This window comes from Mustela nigripes, chromosome 4 (assembly GCF_022355385.1).
Source record: "Mustela nigripes isolate SB6536 chromosome 4, MUSNIG.SB6536, whole genome shotgun sequence".
NCBI classification, from domain to species: domain Eukaryota; kingdom Metazoa; phylum Chordata; class Mammalia; order Carnivora; family Mustelidae; genus Mustela; species Mustela nigripes.
Window position 1 is genome coordinate 165,053,469 of NC_081560.1, and position 24,043 is coordinate 165,077,511.

Sequence of the window (24,043 nt, forward strand, 5' to 3'; positions counted from 1 at the left end):
ACAAATTCTGGGAAAGGGAGGCCAGACCTTCTTGTAGAGCTGTCCTTGCACCCTCCCCAACATTCCTACCCTTCTTCAGAACTATTCCCTTCAAAAATGGTCTCTTCATAAGTGGAGGAGACTGTAGTTCATTTAAGGGGCAATTTCCTGACATCACAGTTCTGCCTTTCCCCTACCTTCTGTGCGAGTATGCTCCCAGATCTCTCTGAGGCTCACAGCCTGACCATCTGGGCTATTCTCTGTCGGCCTACTTATGATGTGCCCCATGTGGAAGTTCCTTCCAGCTGAAAGTCCCTCTGGATTTTTTCCTGGGGCTTCCCCGATCATTTCCTGTCCAGATCCTAGATCTCATCCACCCCTAAAGTAGTCTCATGTGGAGATCTTCCATTTGCCCTTCCTTCTAGAGACCTTCTCCATCCTTTCCCACCCTGCTGTGGACCCTGGGAAACAACCTCCATGAATTGCATCTTGCCTTCTTGCTCCTGTTGGACCAACAGGAGATATAAGAAGATTAGAGGGTGGGAAGAGAGTGATGCTAAGATATGAATCATTCCATATCCTTCTTTGTTGAGTCACAGGGAGGGCTACATCCCCTTGTGAAGGCCATAGCTATTGGCAATGGTCCCTACCCCAAAGCTAGCTTCTTAGTATTTTGGTAACCACCCCCTCCCCTCATCCCTTCAGACCTAAGAGTGATAGAGTCCTTGGTGTTGCAGTACACTATCCCTAAATACTGTTCATACCTTGGGAAACCAAGGCCCTTAATTAAACCCTCCTCAAATTAATCAAGTTTACATGTGCCAGGACCCTGATGGATACAGGCCCATATGTTACTAAGAGAGCCCTGGCTAGTCTATAATTTTATGTTGTGTTTCTTTTACAAAAGAGAAAACTTCTTGAAGGCAGGGTCCACCTCTTATCTATCTACAGAGTGATAAAGATGGAGGGAGGGTTTAATATTCACTGATAGAACTGATCCTGGCCCTGATCACTTTTTTTTTCTCAAATGACATTTTGGGGGGCAGGGGTGGCAGGAGGAGGAATCAATTGAAAAATAGCTTTTGATAGTGTAAATGTTTGCAAAATGACAGCAGCCAGATAAAGGAAATCATCATGCTGAAGGAATAGTGGTGATGGGATCTGGACAAAGGCTGGTGAAGTAGAAATCTGCTTGTATAAACTTCAGCTGAATCCTGCAAAATCAATTGTGGTAAATACTGTTGGTCAATGTCTAACAGATCTAAGCAAAGACATCATGGGAAAGACAGCTGTGTCTGTACAAAAGGCTGATGAACTCCCGAACTGAGAAAAATATGCAGCAAATATATAAAGTATCTCTTTATAACTGAAGTGAATACTTGTTGTCCCTTTAAGACAGGGTTTCTGATTTGGATACTGCTATTACTAAATGAGATACTATGTGTGTATTTAGGTGCTGGCATTGCACTATCTATGGGAGAGTCTCCATTGTTGGATACTGCTACATAACAAGTAGCCCCCATACTCAAGAGCTTAGAACAACAAACATTATCTTATGTGGGTCAGGAATTTAGGAACGGCTCTAACTGAGTCTTCATCTACTGTCTCATGATGTTGGAGTCAAGATGTTGGCTGGGGTTGTAGTCATCTGAAGGCTTAACTGGGGCTACTGGATCCTCTCCATGATGGCTCACTCATGTTGTTAGCTATTTGGTGCTGACTCTTGGCAGAAGGCTTCAGTTCTGGAGCACCTGGGTGGCTCAGTGGGTTAAGTAGCTGCTTTCAGCTCAGGTCCTGGGCTCAAGCCCCAAATTGGGCTCCCTGCTCAGTAGGGGGCCTGCTTCTCCCTCTCCCACTCCACCTGCCTCTCCTTGCTCTCTCTCTGTCAAATAAATAAATAAAATATTAAAAAAAAAAAAAAAGGAGGCTTCGGTTCCTTCCATGTGGACCTCTCTACAGGGCTGCTTGAGGGTCCTCACAAGATGGCAGTTTATTTCCCCCAGAGCAAGGGCATCAAGTCAGTAAGGTGAAAACACAAGAGCTTTTTACCTAGCCTTGGGAGTCACCCTCATTTCTGGAATACCTTACTGGCTACACAAATCAGCTCTATTCAGTACAGGAGGGATGTGAAGACCAGGAGGCAAGAATTATTGGAATTACAGGTAACCACCACATCTGTTTTCTTCTCATTGCATTCTGTCTGGGGCACACAATTGCAATTTGCCCTGTTCTGAGGTTCACTTAGATCACTTGATCGAAGTTTCATCTGCCAGGCTTCCCCACTGTGAACTTGCCTTTTTCTTTTTCAAATCGTTAAGTATTTAGGGGAGGGAATACTGTGAAACGATGTGTCCTTTTGACATATCTCCGTGATTCTTTGAGCACTTCCTTGTGTTCTGGCACGAAATGTTCTGGGCTTATCTTGTACTTTCCTTGTCCTAGCCCTGGAATCAGCCATTTCTCCAAGGAGTATTGATTTGTTTTAGTGGAGAATGGCATTTAGAAGCTAAGATCTGGATGCTACATGTACTCATTATACTCATTGTAATTGGGTACTGCTGCTCCGAGGCCCTCTCACTGGGCAGAACTAGAAATGAATATGTGTGTGTGTGTGTGTGTGTGTGTGTGTGTGTGTGTGTAGCCAATCTTCCATCCCTGATGCTAGGCTTCTTCCACATAGATGCCCTCACCTCACTACTGGGGCTCTAGCACCCCATGCCAGACTATCTCTCAGCATAGACATCAACCTTGTTCTGCCCTATGTAATGGTTTTAACCTAAATTGTTTGGGAAGGAGAAGGTACAAGTAAATCAAGCCCATCTTGATTGTACTGTATAAGCACATTATATGAAATTTAGACTTATTAGTTGCTAACAGTTATTGAGTACATATTATTGGCAGGTAATATTCCTTTTTTTTTTTTAAGATTTTTAATCATTTATTTGACAGAGGCACAGTGCAAGAGGGAGCACAAGCAAGGGGAGTGGGGGAGAAAGAAGCAAGCTTCCTGCTGGGCAGGGAGCCCGATGTGGGGCTAGATCCCAAGACCCTGGAACCACAACTCAAGCCGAAGGTAGACGTTTAATGACTGAGTCATCCAGGAGTCCTGCCAGGTAATGTTCTAAGGACTTTCTGTGAATGCTCAGGGCAGCCCAATGAGATAGGAACTATTATGGTCCCCATTTTACTGACTGAGTAATGGGGTGTCAGGTAACTTGCCCAAAGTCACACAGTTGATGAGATACAGCAGAACTGTTTTATTGGACTTCTAGATTGTATCCTTGAAAAGAGTCAGATATCCTGTGTCCTCCAAAGCAACCTCCTGCTGCACAGGCTTGGAGCACAAATATTGTTAAATGACCTCTAGGGAACAACATTGCCCCCAACTGAGAACCCCTGGTCTAGGGCAGCATTCATCTAATCTAAGACAAGCTACTTTTTGATTGTGCTAATGAATGGAAGAAAGGGGATAACAAAATCTAGAAGAGTAGAAAATGCAAAAAGCTCATTTCTTTACGTGGCAAAGATTGCTAGTTGCCTTTTTTAAAAAAATATTTTATTTATTTCTTTATTTGACAGATCACAAGTAGACAGAGAGGCAGGCAGTGGGGGCGGGGTGGAGTGGGGGAGCAGAATCCCTGCCAAGCAGAGAGCCGGATGCGGGGCTTGATCCTAGGACCCTGAGATCATGACCCGAGCCGAAGACAGAGGCTTAACCCACTGAGCCATCCAGGCACCCCAAGCTGCCTTTTTAAACACCCATCAGAAGGGGAATTCCTTAATCTTTCTCCTATAGCTCCATACCAAACCTGATTTTGCACACATACTCTCCTCCTTCCTTTCTGTCACAGGAGGCTAATCCCTCCATCCCGATTAATCTTATTCTGTCTTATCTGCTCAGGACCTAGCTCCATCATTATCCCGTCTCTTTGTCTTTTACCTTCAACCTTTCTTTGTAATGGATCCTTTTCATCAGCAGTTAAATATGCTCAAGTCTCACTTCTTTCTATTCCCTAAGTTTTCATTTTATTATTATTATTATTTTTTTTAGAGACAGAGGGTGGTTGCATGCATGTGTGAGTGGCTGAGGGGGAGAGGGAGAGGAGGAGAGAGAGAGAATCTTAAGCAGTTTCCAGTTCTGTGTGCGAAATTAAGAGTCGGATGCTAAACTGACTGAGCCACCCAGGTGCCCCTTTTATGCCTAAGTTTCTATTTTGGAAAATTTCAAACCTTTAGGAAAGTTGCAAGAAGAGTACAGTGAAAACCCATAACCCTTCACCTAGATTCATAAGTTACTTTTTGCCACATTTGCTTTAGTTCTCTCCCTCCATCCCTCCCTCTCTCTCTCTCTCTCCACACACACACACACATACACACCCACACGCCTGCATGTGCTTCTTTTTCCCTAAACCACTTGAGATTTAGTTGGAGACATCATAACATTTCACTCTCAATACTTTAGCATATATCCTAAGGACCGGGACATTTTCTGATTTTCACAATAAAATTCTCACACCCAGGAAATTTAATATTCATATAATACTATTATCTAATATACAGCCTACATTCTGTTTTCCCTGACTGGCCCACTAATGTCTTGTACAGCTGTTTTCTCTTCCGTGTGTCTGCGTGTCTGTGTATGTGTGTGTGTTCCTCGATGGCCCAATTGGGGATGAGTCACTGCATTTAGTTGTCATACCTGTTCAGTTTCCTTTGAACTAAAGTCCCCCTTCTTTTATTTATTTATTTAAATTTTTAAAAAGATTTTATTTATTTGACAGAGAGATCACAAGTAGGGAGAGAGGCAGTCAGAGAGAGAGTAGGAAGCAGGCTCCCCGCAGAGCAGAGAGCCCGACTCGGGGCTCTATCCCAGGACCCCGAGATCATGACCTGAGCCGAAGGCAGAGGCTTAACCCACTAAGCCACCCAGGCGCCCCATCCCCCTTCTTTTAAATAAAACAATGAACATGGTCTCTAGACCCTGAGCTTCTACCTCTAACCATTACACTATCTCTTCACTCCTTTCCTTGAGAGCCACTCCGTTCACAGCTGTATGGTAACTGCCCCTCACCAATGAGAGCCACACTTGCTGGTTTTCCCTTCTACCTCTCTGGTGGCTTCCTGGGCTTTTTGTCTAACTTCTCTTCTGCACATCCTGCAAACCTCGAGGTTCTGCAGGTCTCTGCCCTGGACCTACTGCTCTTGATACTGCTTACACTTGCTCTAGGTGAGGTCATCCTACCAGGGATGGAGGTGGGGGGGTTGCTGCAATTACTGGTATATGCTGAAGATCCTGATCTGCAGCCCAGGCCTCTTTCTCCAGTTTCCGTCCCAAATATTCAGCTGCTTCCTCAACATCTGACTCCGCCTGTTAGTCTTGCCGGCACCTTAAAGCAAATATGTCCAAAAAAGAACTGATTATCCTCCTACCCCCCCCCCCCCCCGTTCCTTCTATTGTGTTCCTTGTCTCAAATTATGGCACTCCTCATTCATCCTGTTTCCTCGGCCAGATACCTAGAAGTCATCTTTGACACATCCCTTTGACATTGTCCATGACATATCCAATCTATCACCAAGTCCAATAGATTCTCTCTCTCCTCAATATCTCTGGAATCTATTTACTTCTTTCTGTTCTCGTCATCTCCTTCATCAGGCCTCCATCATCTCTCCCAGGAGGATTTCAGCAATTTTATCATCCTTTTCCCAGCTTCCAGTCATAAATGATTTTCTAAACATACCAATGTGACCATGCTATAGCCCTGCTTAAAATTTTTCAGGAGTTTCTTAAAGCCCTCAGGATAAATTCTAAATTCCTTAATGTGACCTATAAACTGGGGTGAAAGTCAAAAATTTTATAGCTGGTAGGGCATAGGTTATGACCTCAGTTTGAAAGGTTGTGAGCTGGTTCATCTGACCAGAATATGCTTGCCTAGAGAGCCTGATGCTGTTGTCCTCTGCAGTCTCATCTAGTCCCACTCTTCCCCCAAAGTCACCTGGACCTGTTCTGATTCTCAGAATGCACCATCAAAAATGCAGTTACCTTTGCCTGGAACACTTTCCCGTGGGACCAGCACATTCCCACGCCATCTCCACTCCTCAGAACTGCCATGAAGGGGACTGATTGTTCTGTCTAGATAAGGATAACCTAGGACTGTGACAGTGATAACAGTTGTGGAGGGACCCAACCCTGGATCACTTGTAATAGTGACTCCTTTTACTTAAGTATAAGAATATAGAACCCCAATGAGGGTCAACAAACTCAGAAGTCATTGACTCCTGGCCTTTTATGAGAACAAGGAAGTAAGGGGAAGGGAGAAGTTCTTTGGCCCACAACTAAAACAGGGTCTTTCCTGCCAATTGAAATACAAGTAATCTTTCCCACCTTTACTGGATGTCTTGACCCAGGGTGGGAGGAGAAGGAATTCTAGAGTTTTGAAGACAAGTTAGGAATGGAGGGGGACTCTCAGTAGCCAGAGGTCAGCAAGAAGGCACTGGGTGTCTAAACTCCAATGCAGTGCTCTCAAATCTGGCTACAGATTAGAACTACCCTGGGGACCTTTTGCAATTACCATTGCCAAGGTACCTGGGGAGCAGAGCTTCAGCATTAATATTTGTTTTAAAGCCCCTCAGCAGCTTGGGGAGACTGGATGACTCAGTTGGTTAAATGGCTGACTCTTGATCTCAGCTCAGATCATTTATCAAAAGATTTAATTAATTAATTAATTTGAGAGAGAGAGAGAGAGAATGTGTGCATGAGTGAGGGGAGAGGAAGGATGGAGAGAGAGGGAGAGAAACTCAAGCAGGCTCTGCACTGAGCATGGAGCCCTACATGGGGCTCAATCTCACAACCCTGGGATCGTGACGTGAGCTGAAATCAGGAGTCAGAGGCTTCCTCAGCTGAACCACCCAGGTGCCCCTCAGCACAGGTCTTAAGCTCAGGATTGTGAGTTCAAGCACTGCACTAGGCTCTACAGTGGATGTACAGCCTACTTATAAACAAACAAACAAACAAAGTCCCTCAGGTGAGATTAAGAGTCAGACATTCAACTGAGCCACCCAGGCACCCCGCCCCTCACATGACTCTTAAGTGCAATCAGGGCTGAGACCCCCATTGGGTATAGTAGAAGGGAATGTGATGGAATGAGAAAAAAAGCGAAGGCATACATGGATTATTTCTGGCTTGAGCCGGCTATGTGTTACAATCACACATTACGGGGATAAAGATTAGAAGAGCAGAGCAGTGTGCTTAAAGAAGGGCATAATCCTTTTGGGCTTGCTTGCTTGCCTTTTTTTTTTTCTTTCCAAGAGAGGGAGCATGAAGGTATGGGAAGGACAGAGGGAGAGAAAGAATCTTGAGCAGACTCCACATCCAGCACAGAGCCACTGCAGGGCTTGATCTCATGACCTTGAGATCATGACTGAGCCAAAATCAAGAGGCAACCCCCCCTTGTGGGCCTTCTTAAAGAAGGTAAATGTATAGGCTGGCAAATAATAATAAAAAAAAAAAAATAGAAAGCTGGATGATGCCGAGTGCAATGGAATAGTATGCTGGAAGTGTAGACTGTTCTGGTCTTTCTGTTCTTCAGTTTGGCACTACATGTCCAGTTCAGGGTCCTTAATAGCCTATGAGCCAGCAAGTGTGATCTTAGATATGTATTCCCACAGATACACTTACTCAGGGGGTATGTAGGAGGCTGATTGCTGCAGCACTATTGGGGGTGACTGGGAACTGTAGGCTTTGCTAGGAGAGTGGACAAGTAACATGGGGCAAACACATCATTAAGCTACTATGCAGTGTTTAGAAGCAACAGGTTAGATGTATGCATAGTAACATGAATGGATTTTAAAACCATAGGCAACCCCCCCCCACAAAAAAACCTATAGGCACCCGGTGAAAAAAGTATGAAACATAATGTGATATAAAAAATAGTACTACAGGGGCGCCTGGGTGGCTCAGTGGGTTAAGCCTCTGCCTTCAGCTCAGGTCATGATCTCAGGGTCCTCAGATCGAGCCCCACATCAGGCTCTCTGCTCAGTAGGGAGCCTGCTTCCCCCTCTCCCTCTACCTGCCTCTCTGTGATCTCTGTGATTGCTCTCTCTCTCTCTGTCAAATCAATAAAAAAAAAATCTTTAAAAATGACAGTATTACACATATTATATACAATGAGATATATAAACAATATTTAATAGAATTAAAATTGAAACACATGAATAACTATTTTGCAAGAACCATACAAACAAAAAGGCAAAAATTATCTATGGGGGAAGGGAAAGGGGAACAAGCTATGTACTAAAAGTGAATAATTAATTAGACAACTATTTTTTTTAAAGTAAGTTCTACACCCAATGTGGGGCTTGAACTCACAGCCCTGAGATTAAGACCTGAGCCGGTATCAAGAGTCTGGTGCTTAATCAGTTGAACCATCCAGGTGACCTTAGACAACTTTTTTTTTTTTTTAAAGATTTAAATAGGACCTTGAAAAATGAATAGGAAAGAGGGAGAAAGGGAAAACTTCTAGAAGTCAGAAATGAATACAGTAAGCTAAGGCCCGGGGGCAGGAGTATGCTGAGCAGGTGTGTAAGAGGAATGTCTGATTGGAGCCGAGGGACATACCAATGCAAAGTGGGAAGTAAGGTTGGAGAGGGGACTGAGTAAGGTTGTGAAGTTCTGAAAAGCGGGATAAGGAATTTAAATAAAGATAATGGAGATGGGAGAGACAAAGACTGAGTAGGGAAGAACTGTGATGCAAGTGAAATCTAAAAGACAGTATTAAGGGTACCTGGGTGGCTCAGTCAGTTAAGCATACCTGCCTTCGGCTCAGGTCATAATCCCAGAGTCATGGGATCGAGCCCCACATCGGGCTCTCTGCTCAGCACAGACCCTGCTTCTCCCTCTCCCTCTGTCTACCGCTCTGCCTACTTGTGCAGCCTCTCACTTTTTGTCAAATAAATAAATAAATAAAATATTTTTTAAAAAGTGTCACAAGTGGTGGAATGAGAGCCTGGAGTCACAGAACTGGATTGGAAGTAAATATAGAGAAGTAGGCAAAAAAAAAAAAAAAAAGGTGATAGTCGGGAACAGACTAGTATTGGAGGTAGAGGACAGAAGAGACATTTTGATAGATTACTGGCTGAATACAGACACTAATAGACAAGAATGAGTCAAAGAATACTCTGAGGTCTTAAACCAGGAAGTTGGGATCATTTAAGTCCAGTAGTAGCTGTGATTTCTCATATTGGAAATCCAATTTTTCAGTAAAATGAAGCTTTAAAAGGTTCTAGTGATTCAAGGTGTTCTCCTTGAGCATCCGCCCTGTCACAGGCTCATAAGTGCATCCATTTTAGAGTTGGCAGAGATTTTTGTTTTCCAGATGACAACAGAGAGGACCAGAGAGGTTTAGCTAATTGTCCAGTGAACCAATTAGCTGGAGAAAGGATGGGCTAGAACCAGACTTCTTAACATCCAGTCCAATGAACATTCCTAAGCTATGCTGGATAGGAGAGGCTTCAAAACCAAGGCAGTTTATACTTGGATTTCTCAGTTGGACCATAAGCAGTCTATTTTCAAAAAAGAGGATTTACGCTTTCTGTCTCTAGTCCCTGCCAGCTCACTTCCAATCCATACCCATATGAACTATCTAGCTGATTCTGTTTTCAAACAAGAACTCCTTGAACTTAATTTTACTAATCCTTACCTCTACGTTGCTGGACAAAGTGAGGACTGTCACTGACTGCTGGCCTTAGCCAGTAGTAGTTTCATACTCCTCTATGGATAACAAAGTCAAATGAATGACCTCTCAAAAAAACAGAGTCTTAGGGTTTAAAAGGTTTTACCCTCCCACCCAAACTGAAGCCCTCCAGACATTACTTGACAGTAGTTATCTTGCTTCTATGTTTTCAGGAATGGGTGGCTCATTCCTTTGCCAGAAGCTCTGATTACTAGAAAACTTTGAGTCTGTCCTAGGCCACTGAACTGTGGCTCAGTGAAAATAGCACAGGCCTTGGAGTCAAGCAGACTTGGGTTAGAATTCTGACAATGTAATTTGCTGTATGACTTGTGCAAGATATTTATCTTCTATCAGTCTCTTCTGTAAATTAGGGATAATAATGCCTATTTTACAGAGTTACTATGAATATTAGAGATTGTTATGCATATTAGAGATTATGTAAAATTTTCAAACAGATCTTATTCATGTATTTGAGAGAGAAGAAGAGAGAGAGAGAGAGAGAAAGAGAGAGCACAAGCAGAGGGGAGAGCAGAGGGAGGAGCCAGTTCCCTGCTGAGCAGGGGCTAATTCCCAGGACCCCAGGATGATGACCTGAGCCAAAGGCAGAGGCTTAACTGACTGAGTCACCCAGGCATCCCATATTAGAGATTATGAATATAAAATTCCTAGTACATGCCTGAAACAAAGAGCTAATAAAGTGATAGCTGGAATTATTGTCATATACTATCTACAAATGCCTTCCAATACTTTCAAACACTTGAATTTAGTTGTCATGTTATTTCTAAGTGCTCTTTTTCTTGGAGTAAGCATCCAACAGTATTTTCTCCTGTGGTCATCCTGGCTTTGGCTATGCTCCTGCATACCACGTCTGTCGGACATGGTGCCCATAACTGAACAAAGTATTCCAGGGGTGGTCTGACTGCTTCGAAACAAAGACCAAACAATCTCTATTCCCCAGACACTACCCTTCAAGCTGCCTAGAACTCCTTTAGCATATTTGGCTACTGTGTTACATACCACTTTATCCTATGAAAATTTGTAGTTTTCGTGTATATGACTTTGAAATCTTCTCCATTTTGCACTTGTGTAGAACTTTTTAAAAATCAAGAATAAAACTTTTTATTAAGTGAAAGCCCATTATGTATTATGTATGCTGAGTTCTGTGGATATAGAGTTGACTAGAACAAAATCTCAACATACTAGGAATGTGAGCTCCACAAGACTGGGTCTATCCTGCTCACCAGTGAATCCCCATTTCTTAGGATGATGTCTGGATACAGTCATGATCTAACTGTTCGTTGAACATATGAATGAAAGAGTTTACAACGGAAAAAAAAAAGTTTACAACAGAAAATGTTCCTGTAAGTGAAAAGGCATTTTCCTAATTCACTTATTTTATCAGTTTGGATATTCTGTACTAGCCTATCACTTTTAGCCCAACCCTGGTGTTGAGAGAGTTAGGGCAGTCCCAATCTCCAAAATAAAATCGTACTGTCTCTTTCAAGGCCAAACTGAATACTTACAAGCTTTATATGCTGGATGGCCGTTGTATCCCATCACTGAAGGCCCTTAGTGCAAGGCTTCAGTCCCAGGGTTAGCAGTACCATCCATGTCTTCTGAGCACTAAACACCCAAGAATTTCCTTAGGTAAGTTCTCTTTGGCCCTGACTTCTTGTGGGGGGATAATAAGGTCCTCAGGAGAGTGTGGGAGTGAAAGTTTAGAAGGATCCTGAAATTCTGCATTGGTCTGTGAGGTGCTGCCCGGACCTCTGAGTCCTCTCACAGTTTTTTCCAGTATTTGGGCTACAGGTGAGGCAATGGTCGCCATCTTGCTATCAAATGCCAGGCAAGCAGCCACTGGCGTCGCGCGGTAACCACGGAGACACCCGTGCCTCCTCCCGTTTCCCATCCGTAGAGGCTGCAAACTACGATTCCCATCAGCCGATTTTCTCTACTTGATGGCGAGTTGTCTAGATTTGGCTTTCGGCCACCGCGACCGTGCCGCAGTGAACCGCGGGAATTGCGGTTCGCGTCGAGGCCTCACTTTTTGCCGCCGGAAACTCCAGCACTACAAATCCCGTGAGCCAGCGGGCTCACGCATGTGCACGGAACAGCGGGTCCTCCCTGGCCCCCAGCCGGTGCCTGAGAGGTAATAGAGGGCGGGGGGAAGGCAGAGGAGGCGGATCCGGGCGCTGCGTTGGCTGCGGCCTGGCACCAAGGGGGCGGCCCCGGCGGAGTGCAGACCCAGTGGCCCCTTTGATTATGGACCCAGCCGAGGCGGTGCTGCAGGAAAAAGCGCTCAAGTTTATGGTGAGGAGAAGGCGCAGGCCGGGGTGCGGTGGAGGTGGTGGCGTTGGCGACGTCGCGGAGGCTCGGGCCTGGGCCGACCGCCCGCCGGAGGAGGGGGCAGCGGGATCCTGGGCCGAGGCCGGCGGCAGGGGCAGCTGAAGGGACGGGACGGGAGCTCTAGGGAGGAGGGAGGGGGTTGCGGAGAGGACTCGGGGGTGGGGGCAACAGCTCCGCCATCTTGTGGATGAGAGGCCAAGTGACAGCGGGAGCTTTATCGGGGAGGGGGCTCTGGGCGGCGCGCGGAGCCCTGGAGGGAAAGCCGGGGCGTGGGGACAGTTACTGAAGAGCCGAGGAAGCCGAGAGGAGAGACGCGGTGAGGTTGCTGGCGGGGCCTTCTCGGTGTCAGGGTTACGGGTAAGGCCCAGTAGAGGAGGGGCGTTCGGGAGTGGGGAAGGGGAGCGCAGGATAGTGGAAGGAGAGGTATAGGGTGGGGGCGGGGGGGTGTGACGGGCTAGGCGGGATGCAGATGGGGCTTTAGGGGGGGGGGGGGGAACGGCGGGGCGGGGGGGGGGCTGTTGGTGTGGAAGATGGGGGGGGGGGGGGGGGGAGGAGAGGAGATAGCCTTTGCCTTCAGGGTACAATCCCAGTTTGGCCGAACTAATGTTGACAAACTCTGGAAAAGGTAGAGACCTTACTTAGGAGGTTAAGGAGACCTAGGACTATGGTGATAGTCTCTAGAGAAGGAAGGGGGTGTTGACGGTAAGCCAGAATTACAAATGTCAGAAAAGGGATACATACTCTGCTTTGAAAAGAGAGGGTAAATATTGTAGTGAGGACGAAGTGAGGTGATAAAAACCAAGAGGTTGATCTGTCAGGAAAACATGGTACAGGAGCTTGGGGAAAAAATACCTCATAGGGTAAAACAAAAGATAGTGCTAAATAGTAAAGAAAATAAAATATGGGGGCTTGGTGCTATCACTTTCTTAGAAAGGAAAGGCCATGGAGATTACCATTGCAAGACTCCTAAGAAGTGATAAGATCCGTGGGGAAATTCAGGAGATAAGGGGAGATCTAAGTAGTGGGGAATAGGAAATGTCAGAATTGGTGGTAATTTACCAGTTTTAGGTTGAAGCCGCAGTATGAACTTGGATTGGAATTTGTTGGGTGTATTTAAATCCTTTGGAGCCTAGTTAACTTTGTATCTGCTTTTCTTTTGCTAGCTTGTTTGGCAAATTTGTGTAGGCTGATATTTGATGCTTTTAATCTGATGCTTCTTGTATATCCTAGGTGTAAAACCAGACTTTGTGGTTACAGCTAAAGAATGATGGAATGCCTAGACTGCTATTTTAACAGGTGGCTTTAGGGATATTGATATTATTTGCAGTGGAGTTTTACTTTTTCAGAAGTAATTGTAACCTGGCACTCCAAATCTCATTTCTTTGATAGTTGTTATTTTGTTTTTGCTTGACAAAATTGCTTTGCCAAAACAAATCTAAATAAACATGGGCATTATTCTAATTGGAATTTTGCTTTAAACTGCCCCACTTAAAAGAATGTGTTCAGAGACTGGTCATATTTACTAAAACTTCATTTATTTTGTATCGTGCTTTCAAAGACATCTTAAGTTTGAATGTATCATTAACAAAATCCCGTTAGATTTGAAGAAGGTTCTTGAGTTTCTGCCAGTGTTGAAATTCTAAAATATTAAATTTTTTTGGACTTTAGGAGTAAGAAGAAGTTGCTTGATATTTTACATTATTTTACATGGAATAATCTCTATGCTAAATAACTTGTATGACAGCTTCTCGATTTAAGTCAGAAAATTAGCAGCTGCTTATTTTTGTTTTTTTACGTAGAGGTTGACTAAGTCCTAATCTTGATACTTGTGTCAAATTTATGGAATAATGTGATTTATAGATCATAAAGAGGCATTATGAGATCATCTTCTTTACTCCCCATTAGACTTCAGCCTAGGAACATTCTCAGCTACTTGATCTCCACTTTGTACCAGTGAGTTAATGTTTCATAATGGTCTCCTGATTGAGTTAAAGTGACCTGGAGATGGCCATGTAGTAGTTTGCAGCTTTTAGGGCACTACACATTATTAAATGTTGAGTCACTTTCTATAGGAAGAAACCAATTTTTTCTTTGATTTTAGTAATTTTGATTTTTGACCTTGCTTGTTATTTTGGCTACTGCTTGAGAAAAAGACCAACTAGAAGAGGGTCACCACGAAGGACACCTTAATAACTGAAGCAGAGAATGGAGAGTTAGAGATTTCATATTTTTCAGCTCAGTTAACAGTCTTACTATGAATCTGAGTAAGTTACAACTTGACTTTGGCCCCATTTACCCTGCTATAACATATGTCTTTACTCAGTTTTGAGATAGGAAGTTATTTTATTTGGACTTGTACCAAGTAATTAGTGCACAGTACACAGGGAGGAATGATCCTTTTAATCAAATTGGGATTTTCGTATAGTATTTGGCTTTGTTTTGGCCTTATCCCTTTCCCCAGTTTCAAATTATGAATGGCAGTTTTTGTATAGATGCCCTGATTTCCATGGTTTAAGAAAATGTAAAATTTATTTCAAATGTGAATATGGAATAGATACTGTCTTTCATGAATTTTGCTTATTATAACATTCATGTGGTGCTTTGATTAGGAATTTTACAATAAAATCTTATTACTAAAACTTAATTCATAGTTGACCATAGTTCACATATAGTCTAGATTTAAAGTTTACCCTTGGATACTTATGAGAAATAGGCAGAATGTTTAACTTCTAGAAACAAATGATATTAGAGCAGTAGTTCACATTAAGTAACTGTATGCTAATATCTTATTTAGCTTTAGCAGGTCCTCAAGCCCCTTTCTTAACTAATATTTCCTTGGTCAACAAAATTATAATTCAGAAAAGATAAAGAGAAACTGGAAGAAGATCTGAGAAGAGAAATGAAAATGATTGAGGGAATGTAGGCACCATTTTATAAGCAGATATTAAAAAAACACATTTGGGGGATAGAAGGATGAATTAGAAGTTTATTTTTTAAAACAAACAGGATAAAAAAATCACAGAATATTGGATCTGGGGAAACATTTGAAACTTGGATGAAATAATTTTAGGGCATATAAAATAATTTTTTATAGATTTGATAGATAAATGAGACAGTATAAAAGGTGACTTGCAGTGTAGCAGACCACCGTACAATTTAGTAGTTTAAACAGTTTATTATTTCTCTCAAATTTGTGGTTGACTGATGGTGTTGGCTGGGGTGCTGGTATACATAGCTGGAATGTTTAAAATGGCTGCACTCATGTAGCAGACCACTGGCTAAGAGTTCAGTTAGTCCTAATGGCCTTCATTCCTCCTTTATGTGACCCCCACACCCCCACCCCCTCAATTCTCCACATGGCCTTTGGATTCACTTAAGCTGAGTGGCTGGATTCTGAGAAGAAGCATTCTAAGAGACAGGAAGTAGAAGACATTCAGCCAGTTCTCTTGCATCCTTGGATTGGAAGTCTGGGAATGTCACTTTTGGCGTAAGACCGTTGAGGCCAGCCCAGAGTCAGAGGGAGGGGAAAAAATCTCTACCTGTAGACAAGAGGAAGGACACAGGCACAGAGAGGGAAATTGCTGGAGGCCATGCCCTTTTGAGACTGGCTACCAGGGATGCTATTGTAGTTGGGTGTTCATGCCAAAAATACAAATGGGATTAGCCAAATTTGTGAATAACAACATTGGGTTTACTTTGGAAGCATCTCTCTTTTGAGGTTTACTTCTTAAGGTGATCTCCTGCATGACTTGCCTTAATACTGTCACTGCAGAAATAATACTGGGTGAATTAATATGCTTCAGTAACTTTTCTTACTTGCTTGAGAAATGTGTGTATCTAAAAGTGAGAAATTGCATTTTAAAATAAATATTCAGATTTTTCACTTTCTTTGAGTCAGTGAGATTGATTACCGGCTGGTTGGGTGAACATTTGAAACTAGCTCTTGGTTTAAGTTGTCAGAGTTTCTGTGTATCTCTTACCTGTTCTCAATTTAAATTAGCCTTCAGTTTCTTTTCTGGATATTCTTATATAGGTATTAAGGTATGAAATTATGAATTAGTGATAATTCTTTGTGCTAATTTTTAAAATTTATTTTTGTAATAGATGTACATATTATTTGAAGTGAATTATTAGATGAAGAGAAAATTCTGCTTTGAATGATTGTCAGAAATTTTTTTATTGCTAAATTAGAAAGTGAAATTTCAAAAGAAACCACTTATTATTCTATATTATTTGTGTAGTGTTTAAATCCTGAAAGAAAGGAAGCAGATGTGAATTTTTTTCCCTTGCCAAAGGGAGATGGGACAATATGTAAGATCTTGATCATGTATAGAGAAAATTATTTTATGGTAAATGGCATTATAGTAAAAAAGAGCATGAAGAAAGAAAAAAAATCTTTGTGCTATTGAAGTATTTTAAAATTACATCTTTTTTTTTGGAAGATTTTATTTATTTGAGAGCACGCTCTTGAGTGATGGGGGGAAGGGCAGAGGGAGTCAGGAAAACTGGCTCCCTGCTGAGCCTGGAGTCTGACTGAGCCTGGAGCTTGACTGGGGGTGGGGCGTGGCTGGATCCCAGAATCCCAGATCATAACCTGAGCTGAAGGCAGACACTTAACTGACTGAGCCACCTAGGCACCCCAAATCCTATCTATTTTCTAGCAGTATTTTAATATAGCACAGAAAGTGCTTTGTAAGTGTGAATAATATTCATAGAGGATGAAGCAGAAAATATTTACTAATGTTTAACAAGTTGTTCACTATAAAGAAAACTGATTGTTTCACCAGCATCTGTAAATTGGAAATAGAGGAGGGGGGAAAAATATGGAAAAGTTTCACTGGATCTTACTATTTTGTGTTAGTATTAGTATTCCACAAGATTCACCTTGTACTTTGGGACTCTCTAGATAATTCCCCTTACTTTCCCAAAGCCTGATTGAGACAGAGGTAGAACATTTTACGGAGAAGGCTCAGAGATAACAAGTGGATTAAATACGGAGAGTAATGTTGACTTAAGACTGTGATTTGTTCTCCAGATCACTGCCATCATAGTTCTTGGATTGCCTTCATATATGGCCAGGATGGGAATGGGAAGTAAGGGAGCAAAAGCCACAGAACCCTGAGACAATTTCTTCCTGCCTAAGATGAACCTTCTGAGTTGAAATTTCCTTCTAAGGTCTTGGTCCTTCCTGAGATTTGGCTCTCCCTTCAGGATTTACTTTCCTTCTTAGCTTGTGATCTTACCAGACCTGGCTCTGTCAATAATGGGCTAACCACCGTAGAAGTGGGAGAGTTGTGTTTTTTTTATTTTTTAAAATATAGTTAGCCATGAGTAGATAACAGCTCCCATTTATTTAGTGTTTACTAGGTGCTATTCTGAATTCTTTTTTTTTTTTTTTTTAAGTTTCTTTCCTTTTTTAATCTCTACATTCAGTGTGGGCTTCAAACTCCTGACCCCTGAGATCAGGTGATGCATGTTCTTGTGACTGAGTCAGCCTGGTGCCCCTAAATCCTTTTGTTTTTTTTTTGCCCCTAAATCCTTTACATGTATTGGGCGCCTGGGTGGCTCAGTGGGTTAAGCTGCTGCCTTCGGCTCAGGTCATGATCTCAGAGTCCTGGGATCGAGTCCCGCATCGGGCTCTCTGCTCAGGAGGGAGCCTGCTTCCTCCTCTCTCTCTCTGCCTGCCTCTCTGCCTACTTGTAATCTCTCTGTGTCAAATAAATAAATAAAATCTTTAAAAAAAATCCTTTACATGTATTATTTTATCTAATCCTTCCAATAGTAGATTCAGTACTATTGTTACTCCCATTTTCAGACAAGGATATTGATTCCAGAGAGAATAAGTAATTTGTACAAAGTCAGGAGTAAGGAGTCTGACATCAAACCCATGCAGTCTGACCCAGTACCCTGACTTACATTATATTTAATCCTTGAAGAGCAGAGAAACAATGGACTATGGTGGCATATTTCTTTGCAAGTCACATGGTGGCTGGAGTAGAAGAGTTACTTGTCCAGACTTACATGTAGATTTTCTTTTTTTTTAAAAGCTTTTATTTATTAATTTGACAGAGAGAAATCACAAGTAGTCGGAGAGGCAGCCAGAGAGAGAGAGAGAGATAGGGAAGCAGGCTCCCTGCTGAGCAGAGAGCCCGATGCGGGACTCGATCCCAGGACCCTGAGATCATGACCTGAGCCGAAGGCAGCGGCTTAAACCACTGAGCCACCCAGGCGCCCCACATGTAGATTTTCTAATCATTTGAATTATTGAGGAAATGGAGTAAGTCTTTATAGTTGTCAGAGTGTCATTGTATCAGTCAGCTGTTGCTAGGTAATAAAACCCACACAGTATTGTGGCATACAATGATAAACATTAATTCTCATGAATATGTGGATTTGCTGCATTTTGGATGGTATAGACTGGACTTAGTTGGGTGACTCTGGACTTGACTGTTCACTGTTACATATGATATTCTGGAACTCAGACTAAAGGAATGGTGGCTTAATCAGGCAAAGCTGTTACAACTATACAGCAAAGGCACAAGGGAGCAAGTCCAGTTATTCACGTACCTTTCAGTCATTGGTCCTGTCACACCTGTCAGTATTCCATTAACCAAAGCAAGTCACATGGGCAAGCCCAGAGTCAAAGGACAGGAAAGTATACTCTGCCCATAGAAGGCATGTGGGGAGGGAGTAATTTGTATAATAATGTACTACAGTAACAGTTGTCTATAATATAGTCTAGTATACTTGATTTATAGAACAATGAAATGCTTACTGTGGCAGCTGTTGTGCTTTCATTCTGCTCATTGTTGTGCTGTCCTGACTAGTGTTTCTGACTTTGGTTAGTGAACAACACCCTTGGGTTGGATACTTTTAAAATCACTATTTAATATAGCAGGTAGCCTTGCATCATGTTATGTAAAATTTTTTAAAAAGCTGTAAAGAAACAATTAGATTCTTGACATTAATCCACAGTGATGCCCTGAAAAGTTCATCAATATTACAAGCTATTCTTCTGTCCTTTGGAAGGATAAAGTTAATGTCATTCCAATGACATTTGTAACAGAATTTGAACTATAACAGAATTTGAATCAAGGTCATACATAATGCTCTAACAACTCCCTTGGTAGTTGTAGAGCTCTTAAATCCCTTCTCTGCACCTAAATTTGAGGCTGCAAAGGTATGGTACTGATATTTTCAGATGTGTGGGACAGTCAGGCTTTCACTGAAAAGTCACAGAAACAGACATCCAGGAATTATATAGCACACGGATAATACTTTTGGAACACAGATGCACAAATCCTTGTACTCAGGAACTAACACATCAACACTAATCTATTAATGTGGTTATTTGTTAGATTATGGGTAATATTTCAAAATATTTAACGGCATTTGAAAATGTGCTAGTAAACACAATAACATTACTTAGGGTGATTTTTCTTTTCTTTGAATTCTTTTAAGTTTTCTAGATTTTCTACAGTGAGTATGTATTGTTTTTAGTCAGAAAAATTTAAATTTAGTATACTGAGTGCATATATTTATAAAATAAGTACCCCAAATGAAGACCTTCGTTTGATCATGGATTGCAGTGTAGCCAAGCTCATCTTCTTTTTCTTCTTTTTTTAAAAAAAATTTTATTTATTTATTTAACACAGAGAGAGATCAGACGTAGGCAGAGAAGCAGGCAGAGAGAGAAGGGAAAGCAGGCTTCTTGCTGAGCAGAAAGCCCGATATGGGGCTTGATCCCAGGACCCCGAGATCATGACCTGAGCCGAAGGCAGAGGCTTAACCTACTGTGCCACCCAGGCGCCCCCAAGCTCATTTTCTTAACTGGAAAATGGGCAATTGTTAGTCTTACCTACTTGAATAGGTTCTCTTTTTTTACCCTTCTGAGTTTATTTTATTTTAGTTATTTATTTTTTAAAAAGATTTTATTTATTTATTTGATAGAGAGAGAGTACAAGCAGGGGGAACAGCAGAGGGAGAGGGAGAAGCAGGCTCCCCACTGAGCAGTGAGCTGGTACAGGACTCTATCCCAGGACCCCAGGATCATGACCCGAGCCAAAGGCAGTTGCTTAACCAACTGAGCCACCCACCTGCCCCTCAGCTCATTTAAAATTATAAATTGCCATGTATAATATGTTAATTGATAACTTATACCATTAAACTCCTATATGTATCCAAGGTTTTCATTGGAAATTTAGGACTGTATGTTCTAGATTGTGCTGGAGCACTGCATTTTCCTTTTAAATATTACTTGGCAAAATCACTGGGTTGACAGCTGAAAATGAGGCCATGATAATTGGCATGTAACGTGATTTGATAAAAATGTGAACATAAACTGAGTCGCAAAACATTGTGTTATATGTGGAGGGGTGGTTATGGGAGCAGGAGGTGATGAAGATACAAAATTAAATAAAACTGTCTCTTCTAGAACTTCACAATCTATTGAGAAGATAGGAATTTATAATATTTTTTAAGTCATACCAGTAAGTGCCAGAATAGAGGCAGAAGTGCTGTAGAAGTTAACAGAAGGGAAATTAGTTTTAACTGGAGAGATCTTTGGACACTTTGTGGAAGAAGAAAGTTTCATACTGGATTTTGTAGAATAGATAGGTTTTGATAGACTTGTTTTTGAGGTGGGCACTTTCAGGAAGAGGGAGTAGTTTGGGTAGAGGCCAGAAGATCAAGAGATCGGCAGGCATGGGTTGAGTAGTCAGGTACAACATGAACATAAGGGGGCATAACAGACAAGAAAGAAAAGAAAGAGTGAGGACTGGGGAGTTTGGACTGAATCCAGTTTGTATGGAAAAATAATATTCTGGTGTACTTTGTGGATATATCTATCTATGTAAGCCTTTTAGAGAAGCAATTATACAAAAAGGTGTACAAGTCTAAGTATATAGCTCATTAAAATTTCACCTAGTGATCATTTCTGTGTAAACATTATCTAATATCTGTAGGTTAGTTTTATTTGTATTTAGCCTCGTATATGGAATCATTCCAGCATACATACTTCAGTGTCTGGCTTCTTTTGTTCTACATTGTTTGAGGGATGATACATTCAGGTTGTTTTGTTGGGTGTAGTTATGTTCATTCTCGTTGCTATGTAGTATTCCAATGTGTGAATATATTTAATATTTTTAGCCATTCTATTGTTTTTATTTTTTTGAGGTTTTATTTATTTATTTGACAGAGAGAGATCACAAGTAGGTAGAGAGGCAGGCAGAGAGAGAGGAAGGGAAGTAGGCTCCCTGCTGAGCAGAGAGCCAGATGTGGGGCTCGATCCTAGGACCCTGGGATCATGATCTGAGCTGAAGACAAAGGCTTTAACCCACTGAGCCACCCAGGCGCCCCTAGCCGTTCTGTTGTTGATGGACATTTGGGTTATTTCCAGTTTTTGGCTACTGTGAATTGTGCTGTTATGAATAATCACTTTCCCATTTTACACTTCTTGCAGCAGCATGTGGGAGCTCCAGTTGCTGCATGTTGTTTTAACACTCACTTGATACTGTCTGCCTTTTTCAGTTTAGCCAGACTAGTAGATGAATCGTACTGTCTTGCTGCTTTAATTTGCATTTCCTTAGTGACCATTGTAATCAAGCACCTTTTTGGGTTTATTGGCTATTTATTTATTTGAGAGTGGGACGAGGTGGAGTGGAGGGAGGAAGAGGGAAAGAGAATCCTAAGCAGACTCCACAGCCAGATGTGGGGCTCTTATTTTACAACCCTGACTGAGATCATGACCTGTATTAGCTCTTTAAATGTACTCTATTGTGAGGTGTCAATTTAAGTCTTGGTCACTTTTTTTAATTGGATTGTCTGCCTTTTTAAAATAAATTGATTTGTTCCTTATATTCTGAAAAATACAAATCTTTCATCAAGGATATGGTGTCTTTGTAGGAACAGAAATGTTTTGTTTCAGAATTTCATTTGAGAAATCAGTAAAAAATGTCACAAGGTTTTGTACTACTTACATAGTATTCACAGGATTAACAAGGTTTTTTCCCTCTATATACAAATAGTTTTAAAAGAATGATTGCAATTGATGTCATCATTTTGTAAAAGAGCTCTCTAATGCCACAAAAGTAGCAAGGATATAATCTCAGAATAAAAGAAACTCTTTGGGATAGGGAGAGTAAGCAAGCACCTTCTGCCCCACCAATCCCAAGTACCAGTGAATTTGTTATATTACATGGGGAATTAAGGTAGCAGATAGAATCAAGGTTGCTAATCAGCTCACTTTAAAATAGAGAGTTTATCCTGGATTATTTGTGTTGGGCCCAGTCAGTGTTAATCACAAGAGACCCTCAAGGTGTAAGAGGAAGGCAGAACAGGTCAGAGTGATGCCATGTGAGAGCTCAGTCCACTGTTGGTGTCTTTGAAAATGGGAGAAGAGATATGAGCTAAGGAATGTGAGAATCCTCTAGAAGCTCGAAAGGACACGCTAGAGCCTCCAGAATAGAACGCAGTCCCACCAACAACCTTGATTTTTGTCTCAGTGAGAACAATTTCAGACTTCTGAACTACAGAACTATAAAATAATAATTTATGTTCTTTTAAGCCACTAAATATTTGTTAATTTGTTACAGCAGCCATGGAAAACTAATAATCTTTCTCAAGAGAAAATAGTTACACCTAATTGGAGTGTGTATATTGATAAACACACACACACACAAACACACACACACAAAATATCAGTATCTTTATTTTTAATGTTTGGTAACCACCAGTGCAGTCCTTTCTCTTTCTCTTAACATTTTACTCTGAATTAATCTCAGAATTACAGAAGAGTTCCAGGTAAAACACAAATGATATTTTTTCCTGAATCATTTGAGTATAAGTTGTCACATCACCAAATGCTTCAGTGTGTATTTTCTACAAATAGACCACATTCTACATAACAATAATACTACCTTCAAAATTCAGAAATTGACATACAGTACAATAACATATCTAACCCCAGACCCCATTTAGATTTTGCCAGTTGTTCCAGTAATGTTCTTTGTAGCAAAAGGATCTAACCCAGAATCATGCATTGAATTTAGTTGTCATGTCTCTTTAGTCTCCTTCAGGGTAGAACAGTTCATTAATTTTTCTTTGACTCTTGTGACTATGGCACTTTTGAGCATTATAGGCCATTTTGTAGAATGGTCCCTCAGTTTGGGTTTATCTGATTCTTCCTCATGATTGGATCCAGGTTATGTATTTTTGGCAGAAGTACCACAGAAGTGGTGCTGTAGTTTTACTCCTTGCCTCCTATTAGGTGACACGTGATTTTTTATTTGTCTTACAGTTTTGTTTACTTGATTAAGGTGGTATCTGCCAGTTTATTCTTTTAAAATATGTTATTTTTGTAATAAATATTTTATGGAAAGGTTCTTTGAAACCAGGTAACTATCCTATTCTCCATCAGACTTTCAATCTGTAATAATAGAATGGGCTTATGAATTCCTGTTTTATTTGATGGGCTATAATCTAATACTGTCATTTATTTTGATGCTTAAATTGTTCCCTCTTTGGTCAGTACTTTCTTTCTCTTTTTTTTTAATTTTAAAGATTTTATTTATTTATTTGACACACAGAGATCCCAAGTAGGCAGAGAGGCAGGCAGAGAGAGGAGGAAGCAGGCTCCCCGCTGAGCGGAGAGCCGGATGCAGGGCTCGATCCCAGGACCCTGGGATCATGACCTGAGCCGAAGGCAGAGGCTTTAACCCACTGAGCTACCCAGGCACCCCTTGAAAAGTACTTTGAAGCTGCTTCATCTTTTTTTAAACATTTAAAAAAAGTTTTTTTTTTTTTTTTAAAGATTTTATTTATTTATTTGACAGAGAGAGATCACAAGTAGGCAGAGAGGCAGGCGGAGGGAGAGGAGGAAGCAGGTTCCCTGAGCAGAGAGCTGGATGCGGGACTCGATCCCAAGACCCTGAGATCATGACCTGAGCCGAAGGCAGCGGCCCAACCCACTGAGCCACCCAGGCGCCCCTAAC

General features: G+C 41.6%; 1 protein-coding gene across 6 annotated transcripts in view; it reads left to right on the plus strand.

Moving 5' to 3' along the window:
- Nucleotides 1–11,776: 11,776 nt before the first annotated feature.
- BTRC (beta-transducin repeat containing E3 ubiquitin protein ligase) overlaps nucleotides 11,777–24,043 on the plus strand; it is a 185,753-nt gene continuing 173,486 nt past the window's right edge. For 4 of the 6 annotated variants that reach the window (XM_059398384.1, XM_059398388.1, XM_059398386.1 and 1 more), the window contains exon 1: nucleotides 11,777–12,017. In XM_059398384.1, coding sequence (XP_059254367.1) covers nucleotides 11,970–12,017 — 48 coding nt within the window. In that variant the 5' untranslated portion in view covers nucleotides 11,777–11,969. Of the gene's footprint in view, nucleotides 12,018–12,244; nucleotides 12,370–24,043 lie in introns of those variants that run through there. The other 2 variants (XM_059398389.1, XM_059398390.1) reach the window with 2 other exon arrangements.